The sequence below is a fragment of the Diabrotica undecimpunctata genome, chromosome 1 (assembly GCF_040954645.1).
Source record: "Diabrotica undecimpunctata isolate CICGRU chromosome 1, icDiaUnde3, whole genome shotgun sequence".
NCBI lineage: Eukaryota > Metazoa > Arthropoda > Insecta > Coleoptera > Chrysomelidae > Diabrotica > Diabrotica undecimpunctata.
Window position 1 is genome coordinate 109,423,789 of NC_092803.1, and position 26,063 is coordinate 109,449,851.

The 26,063-nt window shown below is 30.8% G+C and overlaps 1 protein-coding gene across 3 annotated transcripts in view; it reads left to right on the top strand.

The window, feature by feature from the left end:
- The window catches only part of Zasp52 (Z band alternatively spliced PDZ-motif protein 52), a 168,603-nt gene that overhangs the window by 107,897 nt on the left and 34,643 nt on the right, over positions 1-26,063 (top strand). For 2 of the 3 annotated variants that reach the window (XM_072546350.1, XM_072546360.1), the window contains exons 5-7: positions 1,055-1,155; positions 17,455-17,665; positions 23,891-23,977. In XM_072546350.1, the coding sequence (XP_072402451.1) occupies positions 1,055-1,155; positions 17,455-17,665; positions 23,891-23,977 (399 nt within the window). Of the gene's footprint in view, positions 1-1,054; positions 1,156-12,040; positions 12,186-17,454; positions 17,666-23,890; positions 23,978-26,063 lie in introns of all 3 variants that reach the window. The other variant, XM_072546355.1, reaches the window with a different exon arrangement.

The following is a 26,063-nucleotide window of genomic DNA, read 5'->3' on the forward strand; positions in this document are numbered from 1 at the left end:
AATCCCAGTAAAGGGAAATATTATTTTGATTTTCTTTATTTAATTATATTATATTGTTCATGTATTATTGAATATTATTGAGACGTATCTAAGAAAAGCAAGGGAATGTTATATATTTTTTGTTAATGAAAATTAATTATAAAGGTATGTTAGTTGTTAATGGATATATCAGTCAAGTTAGTAATCTGTGATATAGTATTGTTCTTGGTATCTGATTTAAGTAACAGGTGGTATATATCGCTTAGATTCTTGATGTCACTCTTAACATTAATGGAGAAATCGTTAAGAAAAATATAAGACATTTCAATGAACTCTCTTTTAGATTTATTGTTCTCACGGTGGAGAATTGTGGTGTTGGTATAGTCCATGAGATGACCAGTGGAATGGACATGTTTGGCTAATGCACAACGGTCAGGGTGAAGTCGAGAATCACTTTTGTGTAGTGTAATACGTGATTTCAATAATTGAGATGTTTGACCGATGTAGGAATTGTTGCAAGAGAGACATGGAATGTTGTAGACAATATTACTAAGCCTATCTATGGGAGTCTTATCTTTTATCTTAGAATAAAGATTATTAATTGTTAGGATATATATATATATATATATATATATATATATATATATATATATATATATATATATATATATATATATATATATATATATATATATATATATTATTTCTTAAGATATCCACATATTCTGAGGTAATGGTTAGTTATAAAAATCAAAAAAATATATAATTTTAAGGTACAAAAATGAATTTAAAAATTAAATAATACGAAAATTAATTGTAAAAAATACGTTGTTATACCACTTTCAAAACTCGTAATTTGTAGTGTGTAAATCAATTATTGTCCTTCATCATATTGCAATCTTTTTTTGATGTATTCTGATGTAAAATGACAAGCAGCTTAATTTCATGGTTTTGTTTTCTCTGAATACGAAAAAGAAGCAATACAAAAATAATTCGTGAAAAATGTCATATATGTACCACCAGGGTACATACAATAATAAATAAATCTATTTTTAATTATCTTTCATTCATGTAGTGTAAACTTCAAGAAAAACGAAAGAAACTACGACGCATCTAATAGTGAAGTCCTGAGAGCACTAAAAGAAGCAGAAAACCAACCCAGCTATCCAGATCACGGTATGGGTACTTTGTTATTATTTTTTATATAGGAAGGTATATTTTGTCCGAAGTTTAAATATAATATTAATAATATTCTAATTTCTACTTTCTAAAGATAAACTTGAAAAAACCTTCATAATTCGCAAGCAGTTTGACAACAAATCTAGATATTATCCTAAATGCCACCCAAAAATATCTGGGATGGTAAGGGTCTAAAAGTACCACGTGTTAATGTAATTGAATTGCATGAATTAAATTTAATTGAATATGGGTTAAAGCAGACTTATATAGGGATATTTCCAGTCAACGCAGTACATTCTTAACTTAACACGTGGTATTAAAGACTAATAATAAATTATTACTATAAATAAAGCATATTTCAAAAATTTTCAAGATAAAATATACCTTTCATCTATAAATGGATATTATACAAAATATAGAAGGCCATAATAAATCATACAAATTTAACCTAAAAAAATTGTATGCAACTTTGCCACTAAAACTGTTGGCTTTTCTGGATCTACTTGTTTTCTTCAAATACAGTTCATCATTGTTTTTATAGTGTTGTAGTATTTTGTATAAGATATTTTAAATGGAATCATATAGCCAGTAATACCTCATGTGAAAGCTCGTCTTTAATTCTTCTTAACAAAACCTATACAATTATCAGTTTCGTTTCAGAAACCTCAAAATAATTAGAAGCTACGAGCTAAAAATGAGGCTTAATAAAAGCAACGATAAAGTTTCGTAGTTCAGTTCAATGAAGATAAAGTAAAAGCTTTGTGCCATGACAAACTTCCGTCAATCTTTTATTGAAAACGAGTAATAAAAATTGAAATAAAATTTATTCGCCGACAGACTAAGAAACAATTTAATTTATACCAAGAAATTTGTAATGATTAAACTGTTTTTTTACCCATTTCAATATGTTATTTACTCATCATATATATTATAGAACAATCACGGTAATAATGTTATATCATGCTTTCAGTTTTGAGAGTTTTGCTATTAGTTGCATATATGGGCGAAATGTGGTGTCACTTAATTCCGAACTTTCGCAAATCTTGTTATGTTATTGTTTCTTACATTGTTTGTAACTTAAAATTCTGCTACAGTGCTTTTATTTCTGTTGTTCTCGTTAGCCCCTTTTCTTTGTTCTACTCACTAGTAGTTGCTAAATCACATGCTTTTGTTGTTCCATATTACTTCTTTTTACTTTTTCCAAGTCTATCTTGTGGTCTGATGAGTAACCTCCATTGACAATTCGAGGGCTACTCGAAAAAAAAACATTAGTTCTAGAAAGTCTGACCTTTTTTCGGCATACGTTTTAAAATTTAGCTCGATATAGGGATAAGTATATATTTGACAGCTGCATAAAGTTGATCTGTTTTGAAAAATGACGCATTACAAATTATTTTAGAAATAAAACAGCGAAGGAAACAAAAGAAAATCTGAATAAATATTATGGGACTAGTGCTCCTTTAATTTTGTTAACTACACTGTCAAATTCGTTCAGTCAATTTCGTAGTAACCGTATATCTGCATTGGATAAACCACTTACTGGATGGCCCCCCTATGCAGTTGCACCAAAAAATGTGAAGAAAGATTTCAATGGAGGTTACTTATCAGACCACCATCTACCTCACCAAGTCATTATTTTGAGAAATGTAAATGGTTGGGTCTACTCTATCATCGCTAGATCAAGGAATGTATATTTTTCCAGCTGGCGTTTTGTAATCGTATATTGTGTTTAAGGCTTATTTATAGGTCCCCGTCTGGAATTATTTTTTGGCGACGTCCTTTTTGATTACGTCTGCTGCAGTTGTACAAGAAACAATTCCAGAACACGGCCTATAAATACCAAATACTAACTACTCTTTTGTTTTTAATACGTGAAAATTCTGTATATCATCATTTACTAAATCTTTTTTATAATATTAACATCTCTTAATCTCTTAATCTCAATATTGTCCTTCTTTTGAACTTTTACATTCACATCATTTTTATAACAAAACCACAGATATACTTACAGTACTTACATTGAAAATTATTTATTTAGTCTAATTTGTGATGACTAATATAAAAATATTAACAAACAGATTTTAAAATCTAGAAAATGTTACAAAAGAGTTTATTCTGGCTTTCTATTATATTATATAGTTTTAATATGTTGTGTTTGCATATATGTGTTATTGTTTACTATAAATTATACAACCTGACACATACACCTTGACAAGTTTGGTGGTAAATATAAATGTTAGTTTTGTCTTGTTTACAAGTCGTTTTCAAAATTGTCTTTACCGATTTTCATTTCAGAATATCAACATCGGCGTTTCAAAAAGGCATATTTTAATTTACTTCTTCACTCTCAACTGAACTATGCTTTTTGCCAAAAACACTTATAGATTTAGATTAAGATCGAGTAATTTTCATAGACATATAATACAAATAGACTGAGGGCTACAATACAGTAGTGTTCCCCTAGTGCAACAGAGAAAACTGACGCAAAGTAGTTTCTGCGTCTCTTTCTAATTTGCCAGTTTTACCAACCACCTGACCTAAATGACCAATGGGAAGGTAACTTGGCCGATAAACCCGGCTCATTAGAAAGAGATGCAGGTACTGCTTTGCGTCAGTTTTCTCTGTCGCACTGGGGAACGGGCTGGTATTGCAACTATTAGTCTATCTTGTATTCTATGTCTATGGTTATTTTAAACATAGACGAACCAAAATATTTGACAGTTTGACAAAAAAGTAATTGTTAGTCGATTCCTAGGTTATAATCGACAATACGCGCGTGGGTATTTTGGTTAGTCTATCTTTAATAAGACTCGACTATAGTTGACCTTTTCTAAATTATTTTTTTGGGAGTGTTGGTAGTTCTTTCTTTGATTTAATGTAAAATAAACTTAAAAAAATAGTCTTAGTTCTTAACAATGTCGTAGATATTACGAATAAAAAATACTATGATGTCGTAAAATAATTAATCAAAACCATATTTGATAGAATAAATATCGGAATTTGGGTACAGTTGATCTATTTTTGAACCGAAGCTTCTATACTGGCGTGGTATTTCTCTATAGTAAAGTGTTTAGGCAAGCGCTACGGAAGTAGCACTACGAAACGGTATTACGGAAGTACCGCCACAAAATAGCGTATTTCATGGCGCTAGCTAAACTTTTTTAATTTTATTAAAATCTCTAACAAGGATATTACCTAAAAGCGGTTTTGTGTGATCCTTAAATATATTTTTTTGTTTATTTGAATCATCTATAGATTCACCACGTGTTTATTAAAATTACACGTGTAATTAAAATAATAAAAAAAAGTACTTTAAATATCTTAAATAATATTATAAAAAGTATTATGTTAAATTCAAAAATATAAAAACAAAAGTATGAAGCTTTGCGCTAGTCTACAGTACCGCCTACTGTACCTATTTTTTTGTCAGACTTCAATTGGCTCGTTGTACTTTTGCATATTGCAGTGGGATGTTGAGTGATTGTCTTATTTCTAGTAATTACTAAGTAAAGTCGGTTTCATTGTCTTGGCAAAGAATCGCATGTTATATCCCTACAACTGTGGTACCTCGAGTGAGAAGTTACCAGACGAGTGAAACAGTAATAGTCTTTGCCATCCATAAAAAAGATTTCCTTTAATTACTACTGCAGGGGATCATCATCTTGCTGAATGCAGCTTATAAAAGATTATCTTAAATCCTGTACACTCGCCTAACATCTTATGCAGAGAATAGAGTGGGAAAATACAAAGCTAGTGTCCGGGCAGAAAAGTAACAATCGATTAAATATCAACACTAAGATATCTTTTTAAAAGACAAAGAAATATGGTTTTGACGCATACCATGTCCTTGTTGATCTCAAATCGACTTATCATTGCATAACAGAAAGTGTTGACAATTCAATAAAATAGCTGAAAATACCAAATTGTTTGATATTTTCACGATCGAAAATATAGAGAGCAAAAAACAGTAACGTGGGGACCTGTCTATTGGACAAATTAATAATGCCATTAGACGAGGTGACACAGTCGTTTTACTCTGTTAAATCTGGCACGGAATAATTCATTAGAATTAAGACTAATACATATGACCAAAAACATTCATTTCCTTGCATATGTAGATGACATAAACATTAGACACAACTATATGAAGTTCAAAAAACTATGCACTTGTAATAAACATCCAGAAGACAAAATATACAGCAACAGCAGCAACTGCCCAAAGACAGATGCAGAACTACATTATAATTAGATAAACTAATTAGAAGCTGTTTAAGAACTTGCATATTATAGCAACATTGCAAATATTATATGAATAGCGAAATCAAGATACGAGTTCTTTTTTCTAGTAGATGCTACTTCAGTGTATAAAAACATCTAAAATCAATAAAAATCTCGAGAAGTACAAAAGTTAATATGTATAAAACGCTGATGAGATCCAGTTTTAATATCTGACTTGGAGACTTGCATACTTACTTAGAAAGATAAGAATCTACTGGAAACTTAAAAAAAAAGCCATAAGAACAATATAAGAAGCAATAAAAACAGTGAACTATGAAGAAAATGTTTTAATTTTAAGGTATTACACCTACTCAGCGAAAGAAAAACATAAAAATAATTAAAATCAACAGATTAAGATATTTGGGGCATGTCTTAAGGATAAAATGTAAAGACTTGGTCAGAAAATCAATTTTTGAATGTGGGACAGAGAAAACCCTGAATATAATAAAAACCATATAGGTATCATACAAAAACATGCGAATAATGATATGGAGAAGACTGGCACTTAAAGAAGGCTGTAAGAATCTTTTAAGGGAAGGTAATTAAGGTGCCTAGGCTCATTGTGTAATGCAATAAATAAGATTTCTAATTTTTTACGCTTTTTAATGTTATATTCTCCTCTCTTTATATTTTGAAGGTACTTTATAAGGTTAACTCAATATGTCATATCTATTCTACTTCTAGCTATGGATATCGCTCGTTCTCGTTCGATATCTGTTGTATCTACTATTTGAAAAAACTCTTTTCTTCTTAATTATTGTGATTACCCGATTACCCTTTTTGAGACTGTCTTCTTTCATAATTTGGTATACTGGTATTTTTCTGGTTATATAAAATTTAGCATAAGTCGAACTTTGAATAACCTTAAACCACTATTATCTGTGAGATCCCAAGAATTGCGATCTTCGATCTTAATTTACTTTTATTTATGGTAGCTTAATTTCTTATATTAGACCAATGTTATATGTATCACCTGCTTAGCTTTGAATTAAATCTTCTATATTCTACCAATAGTGTTTAAATCTATTCAGCTATACCACATTACCCCTACGATTTTACTCCGAAAATATAGTGTCAAATATCTTTGTTAAGATTAAAATTAAATTCATACTAAATAAATTTTTTGTTTTATACCTTAATACAGTTTTAGTGATACGTTTTGTTTCATTTTTCAAAATTCGTATTTTTAATATTTGCAATATTGCAAAAAAATTCACAGGAATAACCACAATATGCTCTAAGTTTATATAATCTAAGAATTTGAGCTCTTCACTGTCTAACCTACATCCCATACTTTTTCTTGTAAAATTCATTTTACTGCTCTAATTTATTACAGAAATACTTTTTAGCGTGAAGTACTGGCAAATATTTATTATAATTATATAATATTCTAGGAAATATGTTTTACTTAATTATTATCTAATTTAAGGCATCGATAAAAGATAAAACTTTACTGAATATAGGTAACTTCCTGAGGAGAATTTCACTGATAAGACTTAACCAAATAATATGTTCACCAGTCTAAATTATTTGTATTTGACTGCGATTTTAAGTATTGTGACTTAAAAAAGGTGTTTATTGTTAACAATCCGTTCAAAAACATACGTTGCTTGCATTCGCGTATAAACTTGCAACCATTGCAATAAAAGCAGTGTATGAAAAAGCATGTTTTGCATATCGAACTGTCAAGGATAAGCCGCGACCAGGTGCATTGAGTACTGCATTAGCAGAAAGGAATGTAGCATGTGTGAAAGTCTTGATTGAATTTCAATCAGAGAAAAAATGTTGGTGTGACTATAGGATCTGTCTATAGTGTCGTACACAAGCTAGGTTACAGTAAAGTTTGTGCGTAATGGGTGCCTCGCATTTTGCTAGAGGACCAAAAAAGCTTGCAACATCTTAAGAAATACAGGTAAAACGGTAATGACTTTCTTTCATCAATAAATGCTGGCAACGAACTTTTGGTATTATTATTTTGAACCAACAAGTAAGTTGATATCGATGTATTGGAACACGAAAATTCTTCGCCACCAAAGAAGTTTAAAGTTCACCTTCTGCAGGCACGGTCATGTTAACATTATTTTTGAACATGAAGCACTATTGCTCATAAAGTTTACAGAACCTAGAGTGCATATCAACGCAAACCTGTATAATGAAATTTTAAACAAGCTTTATCAAGTAATAAGACGAAAACGTTCAGGGAAGCTCTCACGTAGTAGTATTCTTCTTCACGATAATACTCGGCTAAATGTTGCCAAACTAGTGAAAGAAAATCTACAACGAAAAGAAATAGAGGATATTAGAGTATACACCTGATAGTCCCGATTTATCGCCTTCCGATTTTCAGATCGTAAGACCACTGAAAAAGATGTTAGAAAGTAATCGTTTTTAGTCGGACGGAGAAGTATAAAATGCAATAAAAGAATTCTTCGAGCAAAAGCCACAAGATTTTTTTACGCAGGGTATATATGGGTTATTAAAGCAATGGGGCCTGCTTCTTAATTTTAGTGGTATTTATTTGTAGATATATTTGACAATAAATTTTTTATGGATCAAATATGGGTTTCAATGGAACAAGTCTCATACTCTGAGAATAATCACAAAAATATTTTATAGTCCAAGATTTAATTTCCGACATGGAAATTTTTCGAATAAAGTTCAAAAAGTTGGCTAGTAGAGAGTATTTCTGTAAAAAAATTTCTTTTTTTCTTATATATTTTCATTGTCTTGACCATCCTAAATTTACCGCAAGCATTATGAAGAACTATTATGCATTTGTAAGTACAACTTGGTAAGTTGAAAAATATGTAAAAGTGTCTGTGTTGCTATATGTATAGATTCGTAGAATGTGTCAGTAGATGCGCTTTTTGATTTCAGGTGTAGTTTTTTGCTTGTTTAAATTTTTGTTAGTTGGCAAAGTTGTTCCTAGAGTTGTGGGCAGCTTTTTGTAGATGTTTAATTTACCTACAAACCACTCTTTGCACCATATTTACTATTCGCTTCGTTATATTTAATGCTCATATAGGCCTATTTATTCTCTTCTACAAGGAACTATAACATCTTCTACTGATTTATATTTATATAATTTGTTTATTATATAAACTCGATTATATTTATATTATTTTTACAAAACAGTACTATTATTTCATATTTTTTCTTTTGTGCATTACACGTTGAAGTCTACACGACAACATATTTTCTGAATCATAAATGTTGAATTATTGTTTTTTTTTAACTAACTTGAACACCTAAATGGTTAAAAACTTCCCATCTCATTTAGAGTTATGTTACAAAATGGCGCCTGTCCGCTATTTTTGTTGATGACTTAACTGAATTTTTTTGAAAACTATGAACAGACGTTCGTTGATTCAGTTATCCACAAATTTAAAAATTGAAGTTTTGCTGTCAAAATAAAATGCAATTCTCTGTCTTCAGTCTTGACTACGATGGTTAGGTACTAGTGATCCTCGTAATGTGGTGTATGATCCAACTGCATAGATTTCTGTCTCTTTCTTCGCGTCTGTCATTTGTATTAATTCGTGGATTGGTTTTTGCCGATTTCCGGAATATGACCAATTCATGATTATAGCGATCGTCCTCGTAGTCTTGATTTTCCTAACTTTCCTTGAATTATGAGCCTCTTCATATTGACTATTTCTGATCTTTTTTTTAATTAAAATATTTGACACGTCTAAAATATTTTATTTATTGTAGTTGGATCGTACTAAAGAGTTTCTTACTGATCTATAATTCTTCTAAAATTGAATTATTTGTTCTACAATGCATTCATGACATTCATAACATTATTGTTTAACAGAACAGTAAAGTGGCATCTATTTTTCTCCCTTTTAATAATCACAGTATCCAAAATTTGTATCTTTATGTCAGTATTGATCTATCTTTGATTTAATCCCATCCTGTAGTGTGTTTGTGATCAATCATTCAAGTATAAGTTTACAACCTCAATCTATTCAATCTTGGTAATGTGTATCTGATTTTTGTGTTGCATATCCACTGTCAGACTTTTTGTCAACCCTATGTTAAACTCTGGATTAAATATTTAAATCTCCTTTTCAGAGATTAATTAAGTCTTATTGGATGTTCCCAAGAACGCCTGTGTCATCCTTAAATCGCAAATTGTTTATTTTATTGAGATGTCCCTTTTCAGTTAAGGTACATTTATTTTATACTAAAGTAAATATTTTGAGGCTTTTAGACTTAAATCTGACTATTTTGTAGGTGTCGTTAAACAAAACTCGAAACCATCTTATAAAATGATTGTATTCATTACGTTTATGCATTTTTTATGATTAGGTTATTGAAACATAAAAAAACTGCGAACGGGTGTCTTCGCCTAGTTAATTATAAATATATTTTAAAATTATTAAGAACCAAAACTAAGTCTTTATTGAACTTGTGTCGTCGTGTGTACGTCTGTCTGTCCATTTATGTCTTTAACCTCCATACCTAGGTTTCTCTAAGTCCAAAGCAGACCCCTTATAAATTTCGGGACAATAGATCAAAAATAAAAAAAAATCATTAATAGTAAGTAAAGTATGTCTATTTGGTGATTTAAAGGCATTCTCATTCTCGGTTCTGGGTTTCGGATTCGCATCCCCATTAAGGTCACTTTTTTAACTTAAAATTCTATCGTCACCCTCTATACTTCATTGTATCGCTATTTTGCTAAAAATTTTAGTTCGATATCGCACATATATACACATAATGACATACAAAATAATACTGGTAACTCGAACCTTAGTAAGATGAGATATAAAAAAACTTTAGGAATTCAATACCACGCCATGAAGTTTTCACATAAACTATCTTAAATCTCTCATAGAAACATTACGTTAATCATGCCTAATCCTAACTTGAACAGCGATGTTTTATAATTATGACAGAGTAGTTGCAAAATAAACAGTGTGAAGGTTTTTAAGGGCACGTGTGAAAATTAAACTACAAGCGTAGCAAGTAAAATCATGTGGAAATGACACATAATCATGTCTTAATTTAGTATTTTAAGTTATAGTAATCTAGTTATAGTAACAAATTAAGTCATTAAATTACATATTTGTTAATGCTTGCATTTATTTCCACGTTAGTGGGTGGTCCTTCGAATTGTAATTGATTACATTGCTTATTATGCTCTAAATGGTAGTAAGATCGCCATCCTGATTTATTGTTCACGTTCCTACATTTTTGATGGTCGTCTTCGAGCCAAATTTTAAATCAATCTTTTACCACCTGTCGCAGAACCCATGTATTAATGTGACTAAGCTGTTTTAGTAGTAGTATCAAAATAATAAAATTTTAACACTTTTTAGCAATTTTAGCAAATTTAACAACCCTTTGAATGATAATAAAAGATAATAAAAAAATATAACACTTAACAAAGTAGCACCAAAGTCGATGTTCTAGATAAGCTACAACCGAAAAGACGAAAAAAGAAACAAAAGAATCGGATTCTCTTGAGCGCAGAGAAAAAAATATTGTTCCTATAATATTTAATTTTACAAATGATGCTTGCAGATGTTAAAGTGATGCATTGTCGTATGATCCATCTATCCTAGAAGTGTGTAAAGCGTTTTTAACATAAGAGAAAATGGAAAAACTCCTTCTCAAATTAAAAAAGAGCAAATCACAGATATTGATACGACATATGTTTTTATTACCTTATCTTTGCTCATTCCACAACAAAAAAAGCAAAAACTATGTGAAGAAGATTAAGAAACATTTACTTATCGGATAACAGTACCTACAACTCATAAGTGACTGTTATGTGAATATGTTCAAGGAAAACTTCTATCCGTTTGAAAATATTTCCATAGATGAAAGTATTGATATGTTATACATTAGATTTCATAATATATACCGGAACAGATCTAGATATAACTCAATATTCTGAAAAACCTGGTATATCTGAAAATATCGTAATAACACTGATCGAGCCATATTGGAATAATAGCCTTAACATTTACATGGACAACTAGTGTAGCAGTCTATTACTGGCTGAATCTTTGTTCGAAAGAAAAGACAAACTGCTGTATATCTGTGAAGCCGAATCGAAAACATACGCCAATATTTAAAAACAGTATTGAAAAAGGTTGTATAATAAACTTTTTTCCAATTCAAATAAAAATGTGTTTTTGTATATAACTAATCTGCTTTAATAAAGAACTAAAAATGAACATAATATGTAATTATTACTAGAATAATTACTAATTGTGCCCAGGAAGTACATTAATCAGCAAACTCTTACTTTCCCATACCGGCGGACTATGAGTCCGGCTCGAAAGATATAATAATAATAGTCAACATCAAAAAGGTTGACTTAAATATATTTACTAGAATATTATTTCAACAACAGTAGAAAATATAAAAATATTTTACCTAGTTAATTAATTTATAATAATTGATAAACATTTATCAATTTTGTGACATCATAGTACGGTTTAAAATATTAACCCAAATAATAAGAATTATCGGCTTACAAGGCAGAACATTGAATATGGTAAATGTTAGGTAGTTTTCTTTATTTACCACCAATCTTAACACAACTTAACCCACTTGTATATTCTTACTATCCATACCCAAATCACAGAGGCCGACTCAGGTGTAGTGACCAGTCCAAATAGCGGAATTGCCGGACTTAGACATGTCCAAGCCCCGGAAAATAGACCTCAACCACCACAACCTCAGCTACCACCTGGACAGAACATTTGTGCAGATTGCGAACGGTTGATTGTGTGAGTACCACGCTACAAAATCCATTTTTTTACAGCTTGTCTTGCGGCTCGCTTTGACAGAAGACTGGAGAAGATATTTTTGGTTTTTGGTTCTTTTGTTGATTGAGGTTTAAAATGCGTAGGTGTTGTTATCATTAATCTATAAATAGTAAAATAAAAAGGAGTAATATTTGATTCAGGAAATTTAATAATGAATTTTAATTTTGTTTTTGTAATAAAATGCCTGAAATATATACAAAAAATATCAATAGATATAAAAAACTTAAAAATACAGTGGGTATAGTTAGTTATTTAGCATAAAATTTTCTTAAAGAATTAAAATTATCATGCGTCTTCTTATTCCTCATTCAATATGTTATCTCTGTGTTTTTAGAAACACGCTTTTGTGACACACATATTTTATTGTCAACTGTTTTTCCTTTTTGAGCTGTTTTTTCGAATTGAGTCAATATAAAAGCTAATATTCATCGTTAATTATATTTTTAACGGTTATTGAACTTTTAGGAGCCTTAACCAATATCAATTTTAAAGTCTTTGCGTTAATATAATTAGTAATTTCATTAACTAATTCTACAAACTAAATTAATTCCTAGAAGAGATTTCTTCCAATGCGAATTGGTATGACGTGGATACAAATTATAAATCCCCATTCCAGAGCATTTTAGTTCATTCGTCGTCTGTTTTGTTTTGCAAGGTTTAGAAAACACAGATTTGGACCCAATCCTGAATTCGATTTCCGATTTAATTTCTTGTTAGTAGATATCTCTCGGTAAATATTTTAAATATTTTCTTTAATGGATGGAAAAGGTTTTATTTCGTTTGAGCATACGATGAGTCCAATCTGAGGTCGCCAAGAGGCAGACAATGCATATTAGTAATTGGTGGTATACGCTGTAACAAAATCAAACCTTTACTGTTTATTTTTTTATTTTTTTTTTTTTTTTTTATTTAAACAAATATACCCGCATCAACCACTAAGGGTTATTAGCGGGGGGACATACACAAACAGTAAGATACATATTGTTGCATAAAAAAAATATTTTTTACAATCTGGTATATAGTTTAGTCATTTTAAGATAACTTAATAAAGACTGTAAATTTGACGTTAGTATACTTTTTGAATTATCACTAAGGGCACACGCGATTCTTTCGTTCTGGTACACTGGACACTCAACAATTATATGTTTCACTGACAACTGAGTATTGCACTTGGTACACAACGGAGCAGCCTCCTGGTTGAAGATATGCTTGTGTGTAAGGAAAGTATGTCCTATTCGGAGTCGGTTAATGATGACTTGGTCTTTTCTATTATTTGGTAAGATGAGTTTGGTTCCTACTTGACTTAGACATTCTTTGAGTTTATTAGCAGTGTGATCCCAAGTAGTTTGCCACGCTCTGTATACGTGGGCTTTGATATTTACTTTGTGATCAGTCCAAGGCATTTGATTTATGATAGCAATACTTTGGTCGGTGGTTGCATTGCTTGCCAAAGAGTCCACTTCCTCATTACCACTTATTCCCATATGGGAAGGTACCCAGATAAAGGAAATATCTTTTTGTTGAGTCTGTAGATAAGATAACTCTTCTTTGATCTTGAGAAGTATGGCGTGAGTTGTATATAGCTGTTTTATTCCAAGTAATGCGCTCATTGAATCGGTGATGATAACAAATTTGCTTTCATTGATAGAACAACATTTTTTCACGGCCTGATGAATTGCCGTAAGTTCTCCGGTATATATACAACAATTTGTTGGGATTCGTATGGTAGACTTGACGTTTTCGTAGATGTAGGCTGCAGCATGTCCTTCATGACATTTGGAAGCATCAGTGAAGATTTGATGGGTTGTTGGGTATTTGGATATTACATTTTTATAAGCTTGCTGTATAAGGAAAGGATGTGTGGAATGTTTCGGGAGTTCTTTTAAAGACGTGTCTATTTTTGGATGTTTAATCATCCAAGGAGGAACATTTACATGAATAGGCATAGTAAGACTGAACTGTTCTAAATTAAGACCAATACGTTTTATTCGTTCGGGAATTTTTTTATTTTGATAAATTCATTTTCGTTGTTAGTGAATGTCATGTTCTATTTATTTAGAAGTTGTCTGAAATTACTTGCAGTACGACTTTTTAGTATTATAAAAGTATATTGCTTTTTATTTTCTCATAAAATCTGCTTGCTGTATCATCGACTCTCTAGTTTTTTAGGAGATCTCTCATTCAATAGCACATTTTGGTATTTTTTCTATTATATTATATTCTATTTTATAATCCATTTCAGTTTTACAAATAATTTTATCAGAAGAGATCAGATTCTATAAATAAATAGTATTTTCTGAACTTTTTATTTCAATCCATACAAAGATGATGGATAAGTTAGACTGTCTTTGCTATTCCAAAATACAGCCTCATAAGTGATACAAAGTGGTCTTATAGATGTTGGCTTATGGTCCAGCAGCAGGGTACCTTGGTAAAAACTATTTTATCTACAAATCCGAATATGTACCTACGTCCCCCATCTCAAAAAGTGATACCAATTTTTATACACAATTTTTTTTTTAAAAATAAATTTTCAGATTTATACGTTTTGATTTACAACTAGTCTCATCGCAAAGTGCGATTTAAAATACATTAAAAATAAAATGCTATACGAGGTATGTTCCAAAAATATCCGGAATTTCTAAATTTATGATGTTTGTATTCATGCTCCTCAAGTATAAAAAATTTGCAGCTTTATTCATTGTTTATCTTGTCTGTAGCAGCCGCTAAAGAATTTGTATTACATTCTGAGTAAAAAATGAAATAAAGTGTAACACTGTGTGTGAAATGTTACCATGGTATGAAAAACATGCATACAAACTATGGTAAACATGGTATGAAAAAAACATTTGTTTACGAAAGATATAAGCGTTTATAAGTTGGTTGTAAAGATGTTAAATACGCTCCGGTCGCCCCAGCACATCAAGAAAAATGAAAACGTAAAAAAATGACGGAAATGGTTATGAACGACCGTCAAATCACAATCAAAGAAGTCGCCAATGAGTTGGCATATCAATTAGTTCATGCCATGATATTTTTTCAAAAGTTTTGGGTTAAAACTCGAGTCAGCAAAATTTGTTGCAAAATTATTGAATGTCGAACAAAAACAGCGGCGAATGGAAGTTGCTCAGGAGTCACTAAAGGACCTAAACGACTACCCAAAGTTTATGAATGTGCCGTCAAAACTGGGGTTCAATCGTCTCAGTAGGGGCATTCTGGTTGGCCAAGACCAAAAAAGGCTCGACAAGTGCAGTCGAACGTGAAGGTTCTGCTCACTGTGTTCTTTAATTTTAATGGCATAGCGCACCATGAATTTTTGTCACAAGGACAATCGGTCAATAAAGAGTACTATCTACAAGATCAAAACCGTTTGCGTAAAGCAATCCAAAAAAAGACCGGATTTGTGGAAAAACAACTTATAGCTTTTGCATCACGATACTGGACCAGCTCACACTTCATTGATTGTTCGTGAATTTTTGGCTAAAAACAATACTGTAATGATACCCCAGACTCCACATTCCAGACATGCGTCCGTGTGCCTTTTTTCTATTTCCAAAAATTAAGAAAACTTTAAAAAGGGTGTTGTTTCACAAGCATAGACGACATTAAAAGCGTATCGCTGATAGAACTAAAGGCTATCCTAAAGATTGAGTTTAAGAAGTGTTTCAAGGATTGGAAGAAGTGTTTAAAAGTTATTAAAAATTTTAAGTCGAGAAATTGAAGATTTAGTCTAAATTTTATTCCTTATAACTTTTTACATGCTGCATATTTCTCAAAAAAGCTACACATTCATGAACATTTTAAACCTATTTTGACAACTTACCATTGAAAAAATGAAAGAAACTTTTTTTTCATTAAGTTACTAAGCAATAAACATTACTTACGCAATTACGGCCTTGCATAATTACAAGCACCCAGCGGGCTGGTACCTGTTAATAGTACGCTTACCTACTAAATAGTAGATGAAGGCGTACACGTACATAATGTCGACAACACGGACTAGCCCGCTATGTGCTTATGATTTTACAAGGGCGAAAAGCTTTTGTTTATTGCTTTTTATTTCAATGAAAAAGAAAGTTTCTTCCATTTTTTAATGGTAAATTATCAAAATAGGTTTAAACTTTCCATTTATGCTTTCAGCTTTTAGAGAAATATGCACCATGTCAAAGGTAATGAGGATTAAAAGTTTGGCTAAATCTTTGATGTATAAATTTTTAAAAAAATTTTAAAATATAAACTTTTATATAGATATAAATATATATATATATATATATATATATATATATATATATATACATATATATATATAAATATATATATATATATATATATATATATATATATATATATATATATTTATATATATATATATATATATATAGCATTTTTAATGTATTTTTAATCGTACTTTATGATTAGACTAGTTGTAAATTAAAATATTTAAATTTAAAAATTTAGTTAAAAAAAATGGTTTATAAAAATTGGTACCACTTGTTGAGATGATGGACCTACATATTCGTTTTCAGCGAAAAATTTTACATAAGAAGTTTTCAACTATCCACCCTTTTAAGCATACAGAAAGGGATCCTTCTGCGAACTATTGAAATTTCTATTGTCTTGCAAATTAAATATTTTGGCTTTTTTCATGTCATATTTTTTACTTCCGTGAGAAAAATATTTTTGTCCTTGTAAAATATTTTTTAAGATATGTGAGCAGAGTTATGAGTGCCCAGGGTCACCCCTCGACTTTCACTCTGACGTCACAAGGTAGCGACTAAGAGCTGACAACTGTCGACTGTCAATTTTTATTCTTTTCCGCAGTTGTCAATTCTTGTTTTCCGTCTGTCAATTTTTCTTCTTTTTTTTTCTGTCAAAACGTTTTCTTTTCTGTCAAATTGGCTGTCATAGTTTTTTTTCTTCCTTATGTGTCAGTACATCTTCTTTTTATATAGAACGAAGCCAGATGATCCATATCAAAGATGGGGACGTGGGAGTGTCAAATATTGTCAGATGGGAAGGCGGGGGAGTCTTACATTGCCATTTTATTTGTACAATTCTGACATTAATAAAATTGGAAAGCATTTTTCCTTAAATATATATTATTTAATGTTGATTGACGTATTTGTATATTACTCCTTTGTATTATACTTTATTTTTATATTTCAATCTACGCACCCTGAAACCATTACCTCTAACACAATAATTTTTAAGACATATTTTTTACCCACAGTAATCCGCACCGATTACTATTCGACACAAAGCCACGCGATCGGTGGTCGAAAATCCACGACCCCAAATCCAGTCGCTAGCGAACAGTATCGATCACTTAACGAACAATCCAGATCAGTTGCTGTAGGCAGTACACAAACACAAGCAGAATTTCCAAAACCTACCCCGCCAGAAGGTGCAACTATTTGTACCGATTGCGAGAGGGTCATTGTGTAAGTCCAACGATATGTTGGATCTTGTCCCTGTCAGTGTTTTTTTGTTTCCTTTTTTCTTATTTATTACTTTTTTTACTGCTGTCGGTAGGAGTAGATATTTGTTAAGACGTCTAGCAAATAGGTCTATGCACTATGAAAAGTGAAATATTTTGTTTAAAAAGACTAATCCCAAAAACCTGTTGTGCTTTCCTTTATTGGGTAAATAGTTTTGATGGCAATTTAACAAGCACCAAGGTAGATATGTGAAAAAAATTCCGAATATTTTTCTCAATAAATTGGAAGTTATAATAATGATCACGAAAGAGAAAGTCTTATAAAAATGCAAATATGCAAAATCACTCTGTTTGCGATAATGTAGATGAAGTCTTTCAAAAGTAAGATCGTTTTTAAGCAAAAATATTTCATTTTCCATTTTCCAAAAAAAAAAAAAAACAATTGATACAGTCCAGCATTAGTTTGCATGTTTTAGAATGTGTCAAATATCGAATACCGTTCCTTAAAAGCAAAACACTGTTAATGTACATTCGTCTATAGTTCTGGTGTTTGCATGAATAGATACTCTATACATTCTAGGACTTCTGTATTTACAAAATCTTCAGACTTTTCTCTCTTTACACTGTTTGGTATGAATATATGTTTCCATTTTGCATGTTTTGTTGTAAATTAAGATATCGTGCTTAAATCAAAATTTAGATAAATTGTTATACATATATTTTAAATATAATATTATTAAATAAAAAAAGTAAAGAAACTCAAAGACATAAAAATATACAAAAATGTCATAGATTAGTGTTCTACTAAACTATGACTAAATAAAATTAACCCAAAACATGTTTAACAAAAACTCACAGTAATTCCTGCAAAAACTAGCAGTAATAGACTACAATTCCAACAATATGCTGGTCTTCATTCAAACATAATAACTTCAATAGTCAATAGTCAACATTCAAAATAACCAACACACTAAGATCTATCCTTTTCAAAACCAAACTCAACACAAGAAAGGTACAAAAAATTGCATCTATAAAATATATTCCTCTGCACAAAAGATGTGTAAGAAAGCTGAGAAAACTAAAGAGGCATCGCTGTGCTCAACGAATGATACAAGGTTCCAGCGAAGCGTATAAAGAAAAAACTAATAAAAAAAAATGAAAGATATAATATGAGACTATAAAGGGGGGAGATTTGAAAAGGGAAGGGGAGCTGTCGACAACATTTTTACTTTAAGAGATATACGAGCTAAAAATTACTAACATTCTAGACTTTTTAATGATTTTAGAAATAATTATGATCCAATTAGAAGATAAGAATTAAACGATATGCTCATAAGACTCGTAAAAAACATTAAATAGAACACAATACGAGTCCAAGTGAATGGGCAAACATAAGAAAAATTTAATGAAGACCTAGAATTAAGGATTAAAACAGGACTACATCCACTGTAATCAGTGCTTTTTAATTTTGTGTTAGAAAAAATAATGAGGGAGGCTAAGGTGAATAGAAATAGGGTATTATTACAAAATAGGAAACATCAGTGTATGTCCTTTGCTGGCGACATTGTAATTTTAAATAGAATAGGTTACAAATAATGAAGAAAGTCTAAAAAACAGTGGGTTTAGAAATAGACGAAAGAAAGACAAGGAAAGAAAATTGCATTAAAGGCAAATATGTAAAGGCCTAAATGTAACAGCAAGAAGTGGAAAAATCTACAAATTTAAAAATTTACTTATTAAGAAACAATTTTCACGATGTTAAAGAAGAAAATACAGTAAGAATGAATAAGGAAACTAAATATCTACATATCACGAACCATCTATTAATATCAAAACATATCACAATAAAGCTGAAAATGCATGTGTATAAAGCCAAGAACACACCTGTCATACAACCTCCTGATCCTACTCCGATCATACATAGTTCGGCAGCTGGGTATCTTTCATGGAAGCGTGGATAGTTAAAAAGTATTCTATCTATTCTAATGAGATAGGGGACTACGTATTTATATTCACCGGAAAAATTTACATAAGACAGATTAGTTTGATTGTACCAATACACAAGAAAGAAAAAAAGGAATCATGTATGAATTACAGAGGAATCTCACTTATCAACACTATATATAAACTATTGGCTTCGATATTATTAAAAAGATTAGTACCATATGTCGAAGAAATAGTTGGTGACACCAGAGTGGTTTCAGGCCTGGCAGGTCGACTATTAATCAAATATTTACAATAAGATAAATGCTTGAAAAGTATTGGGAATATAATCACGACGTGCATCAGATTTTTATAGACTTTAAACAGGCTTATGATTCAATTAATCGTGCAACATTATGGAAGGCAATGATCGAGCTCGGCGTACCCAAGGAACTAGCTGAGGTAACACAAAAGTGTGTAAGTAACTCTTTTGCACAAGTTAGAATAGGGGGAAAATATCAAATGCTTTCTGCGTAAATTCTGGACTGAGACAGGGAGATCCGTTGTCCCCATTGTTGTTTAACCTGGCCTTAGAATATGTCATGCGAAAAATATATCCAAAAATCAAACCAGACATAACTGCTCGGGGAGCAAATATCATACTCACCTTTGCCGATAACGTAGACGCAGTAGCACAATCAACATTAGAAATTAAGGATATTTTCTCGAGCTTTGAAGAAGCTGCATTAAACATCGGTCTAAAAATAACTGAAGACAAAACAAAATACCTGGTCGTCTCAAAACAAGAACGACAGCGAATAAGGCAAAACATTACTATAAATGATCACAACTTCGAAGTGGTTAAAGAATTTAAATATCTAGGAGCAACAATCACAAATGACAGCAAATTAGAGCGAGAAGTTGAAACGAGAATAATGACAGGAAATAGATCTTTCTTTGCAATACAAAACATCTAATGAAGTCAAAACTTCTTTCACGAGATACAAAAATCCGGATATATAAGACCATAATACGACCAGCAGTCGCGTATGGAAGCGAAACATGGACGCTGACAAAAAGAGAAATAAATAAATTGCTGGTGTGGGAACGTAAAATTCTTCGAATGATATATTATGGTCCTTGCAGAGACAGTCTGACAAACGAATGGAGGGGCAGATACAATAACGAGCTAGAGTCTCTATTCGGAAAAGAAAATCTAGTCAGATATATAAAGGCCAATAGACTCAGATGGACAGGGCATGTGATACGCCGTAACGACAATCGCCTTATAAACAATGTGTTCTGGGAAAGGCCAGAGGGAAGAAGGTCTGTAGAGCGGCCTAGAAAAAGGTGGAAAGATGCAGTCAAAGAAGATCTAGAGAAAATGGGAGTGCGATAATGGGAATTACTGGCACAGGACCGACAAACATGGAAGGTAATAGTAAACGCGGCAAAGACTCACGAAAAGTTGTAGCGCCACTGATGATGATGATGATGAGAATAGTTTTCAACTATACACTCTTCCATGTATACATAAAGGTACCCAGCCGACGAACTATGTATGATCGGAGTAGGATCGGATGGCTGTATGAGTGATGTGTCTCTAGCTAATAACAATAATAAGGCTAGACTTCACGTACGCCTGTGAAACATGAACATTGAAGAAGGAAGAATTTGAAATACGGAAAGTATGCGAAGTATAAGTATTAAAAAAAAAATTGGGAAAAAAGGAAAGGGGGAAAGAAGAACTAACAAGGAATTAACAGCTTTGTATAACAAACCTAGTATAACGGTTGTAATAAGAGTGGAGAGAATTACGTGAATGGGGCATATTTAAAGTATGACACAGGACAGAATACCGAAAGTAATAATAGGAAGAATTATTGGAGGAGCAAAGGAGGGGAAGGTCCAGAGACATATAGAGAAAAAAGTGGAAAATTATTTGAATACGCTCGGAATAAGAAATTGGAAAGTGAAGTACCTGGAACTTTAAAGTATAAAAGCGTTCTAATAGAGCTGACATGTATGCTTTACATCATAATCGATTAAAAATAGTTTTGATATGGTGCAACTTTATGTTTTTCATTCCATAATATTTAACTGAATTATTTCAACATTATTAGAAAGCATTAGCAATATTAGTAGAAAACATCAATAGCTCTGAGATAACTAACTCATATATGTCAGATATGCTAACAGAGATAGCTCAGGCGTTAGCATATCTGACTTCCACGCTGAAGTCCGGGGATCAATCCCCAGCGTAGGCGGAAACCTACAGATATTGTTAATATCTACAGGCTCCATGTCAACTCAGCCTGAATAAAATGAGTACCTTGGTTAAAATCAAGCCTAATAATAGGCAGTTAAGGCGTAGCACTGGCCCTGTTATCTTCCCTGTATATCGTAGGCCCAAGAAATAGCAGACTAATATAATCCCAAAGTCGCAATAGCGGTATAAAGGAAGACATATATGTAGAAAACATTTAACTGTAGTCAAAAAAAAAAAAATTCCGAGAAATTATAAATAATAAGGAAATACACCAAAAAACAAGAAAAGTGTGCCAGTAAACATGTTAATTTTCGGAATTTGGGGTTATGTATTCTTTTTCTAAAGTCTCTAGTTTAAGAAACAAAAATTTATTTTTATTTGTAGTATACTGTATAAAAAAACAGAAAAGTTATTGTTACCAAAAATAAAACTTTTAAACAAATTTATAGAACGGTACATATAAATAATATTATATACTGAATAAAAGATCAACAAAATATACGCCTAAATTATTTATATTATTATAATTATTGTCCAATATGATTTAAGCATGACATACACTTTACATAATTAATAATAATTAGCATTTAAATAGTATACCAAAACAATAATAATTTTTTCTTACACATAAGAGCTTAACTCAGTTAATATACTTCCCTGTATTTATATATTTATGTATACATATATCAGTAAAAGTTACACCTGTTGACCTGCGAGAAAGTATCGCCTTATCATATAATCCTTTATATAATATTGATATATAATGTCCGGTTCATAGCGTCCTGCTCTTTCCCAGTTCCCAGTCTTCATTCATGTCTATCGGCCTAGCCTTCTGGTCCAAGATCTCTATATGACATTGCCTTTTGGACTTCATCAAGTCATCTTGTTTTTGGTTTCCCCTTTTTTTTGTTCACGTGGTTGCCTTTGCAGTATTAACTCCAGAACTCCATTATTAATAAAATTAAAAAAAAGCATAGATTTTTATTAAATATTGCCCAAGTACTTTCGCTCTCAGAGCATCTTCAGGGGCATTTCCTTAAAAATGTTGGCTATCCAGCACGTCGATCCTGGATTTAATGCTATATACATTTAATACATGTACAAAAAAGCTAACACTAGACAGAGGGCAAACAGTTTACTTAGGAAGGAAATTACTTTTTCTTATTCTTGTATTAATCGCTTTGTCGTGACCTGTAAATCTTGTTGGTCTTGTGCGATGACTACTTAATCGTCTGCGAAATAAGGCGTCTATACATAAGGTTGTTTCGGCGTTTATGCCGGTATGCTTATTTAATTTAATTTCTGTTCCATGGATTTAGTATTTCTGTGTGATTTGTTGGAGATATTCAGGTCTAAAATATTGTAGTACCATGCTTTATATAGTATTTAATTACTTTAAATAAGCTTTTACTAATTCAGACTTTACGGTTTCGAATTTTCTTCTATTACATGTTCTCCATAGTTTTATAGCATTTACTGTGGTTAGCGTTCAAGTATGCACTAAAGGTATACTGGTTTAGTTTTAGTTTTTATGCGTTTTCTGCCAATCGTATCTTATTATTATTTTGTTGATCTGCGGTGCATTATCTTGTTTAGAAAAATATGTTTGTATCATGCGATCTTCTTAATATTCTTTGTTTTTAATACTGCTTATTAAGGTTATTATAAGTAAAACTTAGTTGATCATTAATAATAATCCAATAATTTTCTAGAAATCCTTAAACCATCTACTATTTACAATTATAATATCATTCGATGTTATTCTTGATTTTTTTTCAATAATTTTAAATTTACTACATTTATTTTAGCTGGCCTGTAACTAAAATTTTTGTGGTATCTCTACAAACTTAAATCTTTTTGTTATATCGTTAAAAGGCATATCCCAATATTAAATGTTTTATTGAGCTCTTATTGTTAACAGTTGTTTCATAAGATAATTATGAATGATACGTATTAGCAAAATGGAAAATTGTTTTGGCATATTAAATATTTCTTAATTAAAAAATTTTAATATTTAATAATTTTTAATTTTTTCAGTGGTGTATTTGTTAGAATAAAGGACAAAAATTTGCACGTTGAGTGCTTTAAGTGTTCCACTTGTGGCTCCTCTTTAAAGAACGTAGGGTAAGTAAACAGTTCGTGTTATCTGTAGTAAAATAAATGAATATACAAGTTCTTTATGTATTAGCTATTATAAAATAGACTTTAAAGTAAAATATTTTTCACACACATATCAAGACCAACGAATAATGCTACAGTTGAAATGCTTCATGCACAATGCTTACTATAATATACGGATTGGCTATTCAAAAGCCCCTATCCGTTATTTGTCAACCTTCTCTCTTCCAGTACCTATCACAAACTCTTAATTTAAAGTAGGGAATAGACCATGTGGTGGCACTCAACTAGACAGGTATTTTTCTGGAAAATTAAGGATTCTATGATTTTTATTTTTGTATTAATGTGAATTGTGAAAAAGTTTCAATTCATTAAAAATGTTACACCTCTTAAAAAATAAACGTAACGCCTATGTTTTGTTTATGAGTTAATGCAATTTTTTTCCGTCACCTTAAAAACTACATCGAAAGCAAACAGTAAACAGTTTATTCAAACAGTAAAATTATTTCAATATTTTTTGTAAACGGAAAGTGTGCAAGGAATAGCAAAATTATTTAATGAACTTATCAAGATAAGCAACTCATGACGAATATATGAAAAGGTACTCGTATTTTTACCTTGTGTTTTTTTTAAACAATAATTTATGGTCACAGTTTGATTTTTTGTCTATAAGTTTTTTGCCCGTATATTTTACATAAACAATATTTATATCATTATTTTATATCAAGAATATCTTTATTTTCCCGTTTTTCAATTAAAATTGATAAATAATTTACGGAGATATTTGCAAAAAAGCAGTTTCTTGTGCACTAATTTATAAATTTTATTAATTTTTTTATTAACAAAATAAAGTGTTATTAATACATTTAAACATCGAAGAATTACCGTGTTTTAAATTTGTGCGAAATTTCCCCCCGATCGGTCAAATAGTTTAAAAGTTATTTAATTTATTTATCCCTGAGGCTATTTATTTAAACTATTGAACTTGTCCTATAAATGATGCTACAGACATTTAGCAAATTTCATAGGATTCTTTAAGACTTAAACTACCTTAATCGAAATTATTTACAAAATAAACGTTTGAAAAAGAGATATGTTTTTTACTTATAAGCAATTGTAATAACTTTTATAGTTTTTAAGCTACATACTTGTACGTACAACCATTGGATACCTGGTAAAAAAACTCACATTAAAAAAACCTTCTATGACCAATAGGAAGGAAGTTAGCGACTATTTTTTAAAAATTCGTATTATGTGTAAAATTTGCACAAATTTTGAATGAAAATCTAAACTTTATATTGAAACTTATAGCTATAAAATTCATCCAATTTTTCGAAACTTACAGCCCTTCGAAACGAAGGTACTTTCGAACGATCGACATAGGAAAGTGGAGAGGATAACTGTTTTAGCTCCGTTGTTTTTTTCGTCATCGGAACTTTAAATTGAAACACGTAGAAAAAATTGACATTATCTCGGCTTCCATTGTAGCTGGAAGCCTCTTTTTTTATTCTGAGGTAGCTCGTCGAAATATGAATAACTACATAGTTTTCACTGGCGGGAAACGTCGGAAAAATTGAGTCCATTTGAAATTCACCGTAACAACTTACTTTTTTTTAATTTGGCTGGAGTAGTCTGTCGTAGTATTAATAACAATTAATGGCATAATTTTCACCCCCCCCCCCCCAGAAATCTCGAAAAATCCCGAAAAATCAACATTTTTTTTTTCCATTTTATATCAATGATGTAATAATACTTATATATTTTATAAATTAAATTTCAGGTAATTTTTTACACATTATATTATTATATTCCTTATATTAATTATAATTGTTTGTATTTTTATAATTAACAATATTGATTTTTATTCTATTTTTCGTACAAATATGATATACAATAATAATCTAATCTGCGTTACTGATTTGATAAAATAAGTCAATTTTTTCATTACCTGTCTTATTAAATTTTGCAATGTTTATTGAACTTTACTTTTTTTATTTTCTTTACATACATTGGTTTAAAAGTTAAAATTTGGTTAATTCATTTGACGTCACTGTCACCTCTGAACCTTTTTGTTGTAGGTTGTTTGTCTTCA